At 45.6% G+C, this 12,194-nt stretch overlaps 1 protein-coding gene across 1 annotated transcript in view; it reads left to right on the top strand.

Annotated features, from left to right (window-relative positions):
• Positions 1–2,634: 2,634 nt before the first annotated feature.
• PSMC6 (proteasome 26S subunit, ATPase 6) overlaps positions 2,635–12,194 on the top strand; it is a 10,276-nt gene continuing 716 nt past the window's right edge. The window contains exons 1-13 of the mRNA XM_050975697.1: positions 2,635–2,801; positions 3,598–3,677; positions 3,860–3,899; positions 4,240–4,292; positions 6,141–6,208; positions 6,515–6,629; positions 7,123–7,210; positions 7,951–8,012; positions 8,091–8,214; positions 8,342–8,403; positions 9,351–9,471; positions 9,562–9,642; positions 11,802–11,873. Of these exons, the coding sequence (XP_050831654.1) occupies positions 2,675–2,801; positions 3,598–3,677; positions 3,860–3,899; positions 4,240–4,292; positions 6,141–6,208; positions 6,515–6,629; positions 7,123–7,210; positions 7,951–8,012; positions 8,091–8,214; positions 8,342–8,403; positions 9,351–9,471; positions 9,562–9,642; positions 11,802–11,873 (1,093 nt within the window). The 5' untranslated portion in view covers positions 2,635–2,674. The remainder of the gene's footprint in view (positions 2,802–3,597; positions 3,678–3,859; positions 3,900–4,239; positions 4,293–6,140; positions 6,209–6,514; positions 6,630–7,122; positions 7,211–7,950; positions 8,013–8,090; positions 8,215–8,341; positions 8,404–9,350; positions 9,472–9,561; positions 9,643–11,801; positions 11,874–12,194) is intronic.

The following is a 12,194-nucleotide window of genomic DNA, read 5'->3' as shown; positions in this document are numbered from 1 at the left end:
TTTCTATAAGCAATACACTGCATACTTGAGCTAAGTTAGATTATATGTATAGTAGATTAGATATATATTATAATAGAGTATAGTATATTATATTATATTAGATTATATTATATTATATTATAGTTATATGATATATATTATATTTATTATATTATATTATATTATATTATTATTATATTATATTATATTATATATTACATTACATTACACTTACATTACATATATTACATTATATTACATTATATCATTATATGTTATATTGCAGCTAAAAAGAGTTATAATTGGTTCTTCTTACCAATTATCATAATAATTAAATTAATTAATTTAATTAACTTAATTATTAAATTAAGTAATGATAATAATTTATTTATAAACACTAACAACATGCAAAATCTAACACATAAATGCAAAAGCCAATATTACCTGGTCATTTTTCAGTCACACAGTGGCACTGGAGGGACAAGGGGCTGGCAGTGCTCCTGGCCCCACTCTGAAAGGGGGATTTGGGGTGCAGCCCCCCAACCCCAAGGGGTTGACAGATGAAGATCAGATCAAAATTATTATTATTAAAAATAATAAAACACATTCAAGCTCCCCAGTGTGTCATTGCCAGGAGAGTTACAGCACTACCAGCAACAAAGGGAGGGAGGAGCAGGTGCCAATATAAAACAGGGATGTGCATGTTACAGAAGAAAAAACCATGTCACTAAGGGTGAAAAGCAATGTTAATAATCCAGACCAAAGCCAACTTTAATGAATATTCACACATATTAATTACCTGACAGTGACAGCCAACCTTTTGGTATGTTTGTACCACAGTTCATTTTTTGCCTTCACAATGACTGGAGAGAGAAAATTAAAGAAAAAACAAATTTACTTCATTCACCCTCTGAGTTGTGGTTCAGAATTATCCAGTGTGGTTTTCTGCCAATAATCTGATCACCAATACTTTAATTCTTTGCTCCTCAAAATCATTAAGCAGATTTAAATTACAAAAGCTCATTATTTTGTGGGCTGCCCCATCCTGGGAGTGTCCAAGGCCAGGCTGGACAGGGCTTGGAGCAGCCTGGGATGGTGGAAGGTGTCCCTGCCATGGCAGGGGGTGGAGTGAGATGGGATCTGAAGTCCCTTCCAGCCCAGTCCGGGATTCTAGGACACCAAACCTTCCAGGTTTCACCCAGAGTAGCTCCACTCTGAGGCAGAGCATGAGGAGAAGGTGTCTGATCCCTCCCTGGCAGTGACAGCAGCCAAAAGCCCTTCCCTGGCACCAGCCTTCCCTGGCACACCACTTGGGATGAGCTCCAGGGGTAAAGCAGGATTTGGGGGAGCAGCTGCTCTGTGACTTGCAGAGCCATAGGGACAGGAGTGAAACCCAAAGTTTTTGTTGGCTTCCTGGTGCCAGAGGGCAGGGATGAATGGGATTTTAGGAAGGAATTCCTGGCTGGGAGGGTGGGCAGGCCCTGGCACAGGGTGCCCAGAGCAGCTGTGGCTGCCCCTGGATCCCTGGAAGTGCCCAAGGCCGGGCTGGGAGCAGCCTGGGACAGTGGGAGGTATCCCTGCTATGGCAGGGGTGGAATGGGATGGGATTTAAGGTCTCTCCCAACCCAAAGCATTCCATGATGCTGTGACAGGAGGCAGCTTTTCTTGGCCTTACAGCCAGGTCCATTTTCTTGCCCAGATGGACAAAGGTGACTTTTTGTTCCTCCCAGCCCTCATTCCCAGCTGGCAGTGCTGACATTGGTCACTTTATTGGTCCCTTTATTCTCTGCAGAGCTCAGCTCTTGCTCATCCCTCCTTGCTCTCCTGGCCATTGCCCTCTCACCCTGACCCCTGCCTGCCCTGATACCCCCAGTGAGGCTCTGGGGGATTTTCCAGACCACAGCAGCTGTTGGTCTGCCTTGGGAATTGTTAAAAAATGGGTTAGAAGCTGTTGTAAAATAGCTGATAGATGGTTAAGCATGTACTGTTAGTTTGGTTATTGTATTGTAGAAGGAGTTAGAAGGGTAGTTATGAGAAATCTGGTACCCAAGGTACCATAACACACCTCAGGGAAGTGCACCATGAGCCAGCCTGGACAGAACTGTCATGGGCCAATCGAGCACCTTAAACCTTCATGCAAATGAAGGATCTAAAAAGAAACCAATCCAAAGGGACAAAAACCAGGATAAAAAGGGGCTCCTGAGCCACGGAATTGTGCTGCTCCCTCGGGGCCATCGCTGCTGAGCAGCCCCAGCACCGGTGCTGCTCCATCCTCGACGGGAACGCTCCTGCTCGGCCCCGGCCCCGGCCCCTTGCCTTTAGGCCTTTCGTTTTTTTATAATAAAAGCTGAAATCACTTTAGTAACGGGAGCCTGCTCTCGTTTTTATCAGGAATGTCCCACAAACTGCCCACAGCAGGAAATGGGATGACCTTTAGGGTCCCTTCCAAGCCAAACAATTCCATGACTCCTGGAGCTCCATAAGGTCTCCCCGCACCTCCTCTTCCCTCCGCCTCTACCCACACTCCGCGGCCGCCCTTTAATCCACGCTCTGAGCGCTGGCACAGCCCGTGCCCATCGCATTCAGTGTCCGTGACACTGGCGGCCCCTCACGACAGCAGCCGCCTGTCGCGACATCCGCAGTCCTCCGGGGCAGCAGGGGGCGCTGCGCGGCGCTGAGGGCCGGCGCCGCCGCCATGGCCCTTCCCGGCATTCCCTATGAGCGGCGGCTGCTCATCATGGCGGACCCCAGGGACAAGGCGCTGCAGGATTACCGCAAGAAGCTGCTGGAGCACAAGGAGATCGACGGCCGCCTCAAGGAGTGTGAGTGCGGGCACGGCGGGCCGTGAGGGGATGGCGGGTGGGCGTCTCTGAGCGCCCAGCGGGGCCCCGAGAGGGAGCGCGGCGGCGGCGGCGCTGCCCGCGCTTCGTCATGGGCCTGGCCGGGCCCCGGGGGCGGACCGGGCTGGGCGCTGCCAGCGCCGCCGCTGGGTCCCGGTCCCCTTGGGAGAGCTCCGGAGGATCACGGAATCTCGGAGTCATTTAGGTTTGGAAAGATCTGTGGGATCAGCGACACCAGCCTGTGGCTGTCACCACCTTGTCAATGGACGAGAGAACTGAGTGCAGTGTCCAGTCGTTCCTTGGGCACCTCCAGGGATGGAGACTCCACCATCTTCCTCGGCAGCCTTTCCCCAGTGACCGACCTCCCTTACCTTGAAGAAATTCTCCCTGTTATCCAATTTAAACCTCCTCTAGCCCAGCCTGAGGCTGTTCCCTCTCCTCCTGTCCCTGTTCCCTGGAGCACAGTCCGACCCCCCACCCGGCTGTCCCCTCCTGGCAGGAGCTGTGCAGAGCCACAAGGTCCCCCCTGAGCCTCCTTTGCTCCAGGCTGAGCCCCTGCCCAGCTGCCTCAGGAATTCTCCAGCCCCTTCCCAGTTCCCTCAGCCTCTCCTGGTGCTCCAGATCCTTCCCCAGCTCTGTTCCCTTCACCCCATTAGCTCAGGGGTCCTTACTGGTCTCCCAGTCTCACTCTCCCTGCAGCTTTGCTGCTGGAAAAGGGTCTGATCCTGTGCTCTTGTGGGGTTGAACACCAAAATCTTGTGTTTCTTTCCTCTTTCAGTAAGGGAACAGCTGAAGGAACTCACCAAGCAGTATGAGAAGTCAGAAAATGATCTCAAGGCCTTGCAGAGCGTTGGGCAGGTACGTGAGGGAAACGAGGTGTTGGCTGTTGAAGTAACCTTTACATCCATTTTTAGCATCAGGAAAGTGGGAACAGTGCAGGTAAAACAAGCAGGAGCTGATGGCTCAGGGATGGTTACAGGTATCTGAGTCCTGCAGTGTTAATTTCCCTTGAGGCTGATGCTGTATTTACTCTTTTACAGATTGTTGGTGAGGTTCTTAAACAGCTGACAGAGGAGAAGTGTGAGTACCCTGAACTGTTATATTCTCTGAGACTGTGAAAATCATGGAGCCATGGGATGGTTTGGGTTGGAAGAGACCTTAAAGAGCATCTCATCCCAACCTTCCAGTGTCCCAGGCTGCTCCAAGCCCTGTCCAGCCTGGCATGGAACACTTCCAGGGATGGGGCAGCCACAAAATAATAAGCTTTTAAATTTTAAATCTTATTAAAGTTATGGAGAAGTAAATAATTAAAGTGTTGGTGATCAGATTATTGGCAAAAAGCATTCTGATTAATTTAGAATCACAGCTCAGAGGATATATTGAGTAAATTTGGGTTTTTTCTCCAATTTTCTTTCTGCAGTCATTGTGAAGGCTACAAATGGACCAAGATATGTGGTTGGCTGTCGCCGTCAGGTAATTGATCTCTGTGAATATTCCTTTAAAATTTGCTTTTCTCTGGAATGTTAGAATTGCTTTTCATCCGCTGGGTCCTTAGTGGAGTGGTTTTTTTTCCTTTAATGTGCACACCACTGGTACCTGCTCTTCTCTCCCTTTGTAGTGGTAGCAGTGTAACTTCCTGGTGGAGACAAAATAATCCACAGCATTCCCAGGACCTTGCATGTGTTTTATGATTTTTATTGCGTCAAAACTCTGACCTTCTGCCTGATTTTGGACTCTCTGAAAATTAATTATTATGAAAACTGATTGTGTAATTTCACAGTTGCTGTCCTGTGACTGTTGCTGTCACGCTGCTGAGTTTTAGATTTAATGTTATTTTACCATATATCTTAATCATGGAATGGTTTGGGTTGGAAGGGACCTTAAAGTCCATCCTGTTCCAGCTCTGCCATGGCAGGGACACCTCCTACTGTCCCACGTTGCTCCAAGCCCTGTCTAGCCTGGCCTTGGACACTGCCGGAGATCCAGGGGCTACCACAGCTTCTCTGGGCACCCTGAGCCAGGGCCTCCCCACCCCTCACATCAGGAATTCCTTCCCAAAATCCCATCTAAACCTACTCTCTGTCTATCTAAAGCCATTATCTATATTAATGTATTTTTTTTCCTCTTTCTGGAGAGAAACTGATGTTCATTGCAGAATTTTGGGACATAAGTAAACTTAATTCCACTCTGGGGCATGTGAGGTAATCTTGATGTTCTGTGTTGAAACAGAGCTGAATCCTAAGGGATAGTTTGTCCTTGGATGAACCAGCACTTTGGAGTTTATTCTCCACTAAAAACACTCTTTCATCTTAAAAGATCCTTCATTTGCTACCAGAGGCTCAAAAAAAAAAAAAAAAAAAGAAAAGAAAAGAAAAAAACCAAACAGAAAACCCTGATTGTTTTCAAAATGTCAAAATACCAAAGACAAACAATTTCTCCTTGACTAGAAGGACGAGTTTTTGATCAAAGCCCTGCTGGCTGAGCTGCTGCTGCTCTGGAGGGAGGAGAGCAAGGCTGTTCAAGTGGGAGCAAAATCACTTCCCTATCTCAAGTGCATTAGCTAAGAAGGTCAAGTGGTTTCTTTTTGTTTTCTTCTCACTGCAAAATAACTTCAGTCTGTTGGGCAGGGTTGAATCTGAGAGAATTCCAAGGTGTTATAAAGTTCTTTGGATAAGGAAGCTTGAAAGAGGCCTTATTAGTGACTCCAGTAAGAGAGGGGGGACAGCTTGATCCTAAATCCTTTCAGAGGGTCAAAGACCCACGTGGCAAGGGACCTTGTAAATCCCCCAGCAGGGACAATGGGAAACCTCCAGCAATCCTGGAAAAGGGTTGTCAAAATCCTCTTTTAATTCCAGCAAAACTGAGTAGGGTAAACTGGAATGTGTTTAAAAATCCCATAAAAATGGAATAAGCAGACAAAAACTGCTGAGGCAGGAGAGGAGGCATCCAAGGTGAAAAAGTAATAGTTGAACAGCTGACTTCAAAGAGGGGGAGTAATGACACAGGAAATGTTGAAGCTTTTGTGAGGGTTGTTTAGTTATTCTGAAGCAGCTGTTCCTGTGTGGAGCAGAGAGCAGGATTAGATCCCACTGATGCAGTCAGATTGACAGCAGTAAAATTAAAAATTAATGATGGACTAGAAAACAGTCTTTGTTTTAAAAGAGGTGGAGGTAAGTTAATGGCTGCTTGGTGTGTCACTCTGTAGCCTTGTTTTTTCTTGTGTGTGATGGAGCAAGGAGTGCAAACTCCAGTGAACCTTTTGGCTAAAATCAGGGGTTGTGTTAGAGTGGGTTCTAACAGAATTCCTTTTTTTGGGACTAGCTTGACAAGAGTAAGCTGAAGCCAGGGACAAGAGTTGCTCTGGACATGACCACTCTGACTATTATGAGGTAGGATTCTGCCCTTCCTGTCAAACATTACACAAAGGCTTGAATAATCACTTCTGCCATGTTTTGTAAACACTTTCTGCAAAGCAATGCTTAAGTAAGGACAGTTGTTTTGAGGGAAGACTGGTGTATCTGTTTTATATGATTTAAAAAGAAATTGGTTGTTCTTTAGAAAAATAATTAGAGTATTTTCAGCCATGTGAAATAATGTTCATATTGCTGTACAATTTATGGGAATGACTTTATGGGAATGAAGTTATAAAAGTGTCTACACCATACAAATATCTCCTCTTAACTCTTGTTTTCCAGATACCTGCCCAGGGAAGTGGATCCACTGGTTTATAACATGTCTCATGAGGACCCAGGAGATGTTTCCTACTCTGAGATCGGAGGCCTGTCGGAACAAATCCGAGAGTTACGGGAGGTACCCAGTGCCTCAAACCCCCATCAGATCCTGATCCATGCTCTCAGTGAAGCTTTGCAGGGCAAAACCACCTTGGGGCTGTTCAAGGATCCTCTCAGATCAGTGCTTTTCATGTTTCATTTGAAGTGCTTGGAGTGGGATTAAAATGAAGGATCCAGGACCCTTTAGGCTGTGGGAGTACCTTGAAGTTCATGTGGCTGGGCCAGCAAAGCAGACTGGAATTTGGTCAAAAACTGCCAGGATTGCTCTGGGGAATGGAGTTAGGACAGTAGGGATGTGATTTGAGCAAAGAGAATTGAGAGGAAGCAGCAATTGCAGAGCCAAGGCAAGGGAGTGGATTGATCCATAGGATCTCTCACATTTTCGTATTAAACTGGTTCTCACACAAAAATGCTGCCAATAAATAATGCAGCTAGGTGAAAAACGGGCTGGCATGTGCATCATTAACGGTTTTAAAACTCAGAGGCTCAGGTTGCTCTCTGTCCCTTCACAGGTCATTGAACTGCCACTGACAAACCCAGAATTATTCCAGCGTGTGGGAATTATCCCTCCAAAAGGCTGCCTGCTTTATGGCCCCCCTGGTGAGTCTCAGCAAAGGGCAACAAGTGTTTGCTTGTTGTTTTCAAACTGTGGCAAGAGCCTTCTTTGTTTCTCCTCCTTTCCCTTTTTATTTTTTCCTTTTTTATTTTTGTTTTTCTATTTCTTTCTTCTCTTTTCCTTCTCTTTTTTTCTTTTTTCCTTTCTCCTCTCTTTCTCTTCTCTGTCCTTCTTCTCTTTTCTTCTCTCTCTCTTTCTTCTCTCTCTCTTTCTTCTCTCTCTCTTTCTCTCTCTCTTTCTTCTCTTCTCTCTTCTCGCTCTCTTCTCTGCTCTCTTTCTTCTCTCTCTCTCTCTTCTCTCGCTCTCTCTCTTGCTCTCTCTCTCTTCTCTCTCTCCTTCTCTCTCTCTCTCTTCTCCTCTCTCTCTTTCTCTCTCTCTCTTCTCGCTCTCTCTTCTCTACTTCTCTTCTCATCTCTCTCTCTTCTCTCTCGATCTCTCTCTTCTTCTCTCTCCTCTCTTCTCTCTCCTCTCTTCTCTCTCCTCTCTCTCCTCTCTCTCTCTCCTCTCTCCTCATCTTTGGTTTTTACTTTCCCTTTTTTCTTTCCTCTTTTTTCTTTTTTTTCCTTTTCCTTTCCTTTTTTTTTCTTTTCTTTCACTTTCTCATTTTTTTCTCTCTTCCTTTCCCTTTCCTTTTTCCCTTTTCCTTTTTTTCCCCTCCTTCCTAAGTCACTGGCAGGCAGTGTTGAGTCCATAATTAAACAGATTCAATCTCTTGTCTATCCAGGCACAGGAAAAACCCTTTTGGCCAGAGCAGTTGCCAGCCAGCTGGATTGCAACTTCCTCAAGGTGTGTAATGGCACTGCCCCCACACCCATGGGGTCTGCTTGCTCTCCAGCCTCCTCATCCTCCCCTGTCCTTCCCAAGGTGGTGTCCAGTTCCATAGTGGACAAATACATCGGCGAGAGCGCTCGGCTGATCCGAGAGATGTTCAATTATGCCAGAGATCACCAGCCCTGCATCATTTTCATGGATGAGATCGATGCTATTGGTAAGGCTCCTGGTCTGGGGGGTGGCTGGGCTCTCCTTTAAAGGCTGGAGTCAGCTGTAAAGCCAATTCCCCCCCGTTTAAAAGGCAAAAATCAAGTAGCAGAACTGATGGGTTTGGTGTGCTGCAGGTGGGCGCCGCTTTTCCGAAGGCACATCAGCTGATAGAGAAATTCAGAGGACTCTGATGGAGGTGAGTGTCCAATTCCTGACTGCGGCCTGCACAGCCACATCAAATAATAGTACAGGTGTGAATTGTTACCTGGGATCTGGCTTTGCAGAACCTTTGCTGGGTTAATAAACTAGAAGTGAACTAAGTGCTGCTTTTACAAAAGGCAGCTGCACATCCTGGTAACTCAGCCATGACTTCAATGTGGAGACTAATTGAATATTTGTAAATTGCTGAAATGATTTGGCATATTTTCTTTTGCTTACTGCTGCTTCCTGCATCTTTGAAGGTTTGCAGAACCCCCCTTTCTGTCTCTTTTAGTCTCTTTTAGTCTGTAACATTTTTGGACTTGCAGTTGGATTTTCAAAGCTAGGAGGAGCACTTGTATTTCTTTGTTTCTGCATTCATTGCTTTGATAAACTGGGTTGTGTGAAGAGAATATTAAAACCACTGGTGACAATTAGAAATTCTGAAGCTAATGGGAACCTTCCTTAGCCTGTGTTTGCAAACAGTTTGCCTGGTTCAAAAGAATGTGTCTGCCTTCCATAGAGAATTAAATCACTGTGATCAAAGAGCAAGTGCTTTGAGTGTTCACAATGAAATGCCTTCCTGTGTGTGGATTAGTATTCCAGAAGCTGTTCTTCAAGTCTAATTGGAATGTCCTGGCCTTGGTGCACTACAATCCAAATGTGTCAGGCAGCCATTGGCTCCTTCAGTCCTTGCAGTATTTTCTTTGCCTCATTGTTTTAGTCAAGTGTTTCACGTTTCAGCTCAGCTTTGCTCAATGTCCTTTTCTGTGGGCAAAGCTCTTCATTGCTTGGGATGGAATATTCAGGGAGCTCAAGGCCTTGTAGGATTTTTTTTTTTTTACTTCAGAGCTTTTCATCTTGGTGAAGAATACTTAGGCAGGAAAACAAATCAGACTGGGAAGATTGGGGGTTGTTTAAAACCAAAGTTCTGTTCTCTGTTAGTTGTTGAATCAGATGGATGGATTTGACACTCTGCACAGAGTTAAAATGATCATGGCTACCAACAGACCTGACACCCTGGATCCTGCCCTGCTGCGGCCCGGAAGGCTGGATAGAAAAATCCGTGAGTTTCTGCTTCCCAGTGGCTGGGAGGAGGATGTGATCCCTGGGAATTGTGGGTTTCTGCTTTGATTGAAGCTGTAATTCTTTCTAGATATCGATCTACCAAATGAACAAGCCAGATTAGATATTTTGAAGATTCATGCAGGTCCTATCACTAAACATGGTGAGATAGGTAAGTAGAAGTTCCCTGGATGTCATTCCTGCTGCTGTTTGTAGGGGTGGGAAGAGGGTGAGCTGTTACAGTGATTCTGACTGTATTCCCACCTTTATACTGCCCACATAACTTCCCCTCTTGGAATTCTACTTGCTTTATTTTTAAATGCATCCTGATTAAACTGTTGTTAAGTCTTTGAAAAGGAAAACTGAATATAAACCCTTGAGCCCAGCTGGAAACTGGAAAAGCAACAAGGTTCTCATCAGGCAGTTTCCTGTTTCTAATGGAATGGTTTAGTGCAAGTAAAGAGTGTTTTCATTCACCCCTCAATGAAAGAAAGATTGCTAATGAAGGAGTCTGAAAGCAACAATCTTCAAAAGTCAGGGAGAAACCTTGGAGTTTGGAGATGGCATAAGCAGAAGTGTGGATGATTCTCTCAGGAGTGTAAGGGGAGAATAGCAGGATAAAATGGGGAGGGTTTATTTAAGGTCTGGGTTACTCTGAGCTGCCCAGAGTCCTGCTTTCACAGTGACTCCTCCAGCTTTCCTGGGGGGAGCTGGGGCTGGGCTTTGCCTTTAAAGCAGCACTGGCTGCCTGGGAGTGCAGCAGAGCCCCAGGGCCCCGTGCCACCCCCACCCCCTCTGTGCTGACAGCAGCAATTCCTGCAGCCCCTGGAGCTGATCCCAGTCACCATCTGGCTGCATCAACAGCTGCAGCTCAGCTCAGGGACAGCAGGAGGGAGCTGGGGGAGGGCCAGGGCTGGGCACTGCTTTTCTTAGCAGCAGTGCTGGCTTAAACCTGCACGTGGCTGCAGGCTAAGGAGAGAAGGAGCTCCAAAGCAAATCGTGAGCCTGATATAAAGTTCTTGGAGAGAAATTTCTTACAAGGCATGGAGTGATAGCACAAGGGGGAATGGCTTCCCACTGCCAGAGGTCAGGGAGAGATGGGGTAGTGGGAGGAAATCTTCTCTGTGAGGACAGTGAGGCTCTGGCTCAGTTTTCCAGAGAAGCTGTGGCTGCCCTTGCATGCCTGGAAGTGTTCCAAGGCCAGGTTGGATGAGGCTTGGAGAAAGTGAAAGATGCCCCTGGCCATGGCAGGGATTGGAAGGAGATGGTCTTGAAGGTCTCTTCCAACCCAAACCATTGTGGGATTCTGGAATTCTCCTGCATCCTGTTCTCCTGTCTTTGGCACTGCAGTGGGATCATTCCTTTTGCTGTTCAGCAAGCTGAGGTGTTAGGTCCTTGCTAAATTCCTGCATGTGATGTGGAAAGACTGTGATGCTCAGCTTTGATACTGCAAAAGGAAGGCCTGAATTTAGCAGCAGGGTGAGGTGGAAATTGGATTAAAATCCAAAGATAAGAATTTGCTCAGTTTCCAGCATGAGATTCTCCTTCAGTCCTGGTGTCTGCTGAAAACCCTAAACTCACCCTGCACTGTTCAGCCTTGTTCATTCCCCTCACTTAGGTTTTTTAACTTTCCAATTATGAAAATTTTTAAAATATATCATTGTGCTACGTGGAATTAAAATACAGCTGAAGAACTAATCGTCTTTAGGAGCTTTTGGATTCTTGAGATAAAAACATTCAATTGAAATGTTTTGAATTTTATACAGAAGGGAAACTGAAAAGTTTTCCAGGGAGTTAATAATTTTAATAAGCAGCCTTGCAAAAATCAGAACTTGCTGGAGGCTCAACAGTGGTTTAGAAATTGATTTCCACTGAATTATAACCATGGCCACTCTTTTAGCAAATATATGTGCATAAAACATCAGACTTAATATATTAGAACACTAAGTGCCTGTAGTAGATGGAGTGTTGGAAGTGGAAAGGGACTGAGTTATGACCACTTGGAGAAAAGTTTTCTGGGCTTTTACAGCATTTCAATGATAAGAAATGCTGTAAAAGAACATTGATTTGATGGAGCTTTTGCATTTCATGTTGATTCTTTTAACCACAAGTTGGTAACTTTGGGATTTAATTGTATAACATGAGCTTTTGGCTGCCACACATTCCTGTTTTAATGGAAGGGCTGATACAGCTGCTGATTCCAGTTAATTTATCAGCCCAGTGGGCAGCTCTGCACTGAAATCCAAGTTTGGTGGCTGGATGTGTATTTTATTGGCATCCCTAAGGGGAAGGGTGATTTATTCCTGATGGGTGCTGGTGTTTTGTGAACAGATTATGAAGCAATCGTGAAGCTTTCAGATGGCTTCAACGGAGCAGACTTGAGAAACGTCTGTACTGAAGCAGGTAATTCCTTAACTCTTCATTTGGATGTTCTAAATCTTGGATAATGCTGAATCTTGGAGCTGTTCCTCTGTGGATTAAACCCAGGAGCTCAGAAATGTTCTGCTGGAACCTTTCACTTGAACTGATCTGAGCCAGCCACTTGTTGGCTGATCTTGATGTGTCCCACTGTCTCATTAGAACCAGATACATTCCAGAAACAGGGATTGAGCCCATTTTTCTCCTTTTTGGAGAGAATTCAGGGCTCTTGGTACCCATGTATCTGCAGAGTTGATGCTGTTTTATGCTTTTTTCACATGAAAATTTGTGCACTTGGGGTTTGCC

Source organism: Serinus canaria, chromosome 5 (genome assembly GCF_022539315.1).
Source record: "Serinus canaria isolate serCan28SL12 chromosome 5, serCan2020, whole genome shotgun sequence".
NCBI classification, from domain to species: Eukaryota; Metazoa; Chordata; class Aves; order Passeriformes; family Fringillidae; genus Serinus; species Serinus canaria.
This window is presented reverse-complemented; position numbering and strand designations above follow the sequence as displayed.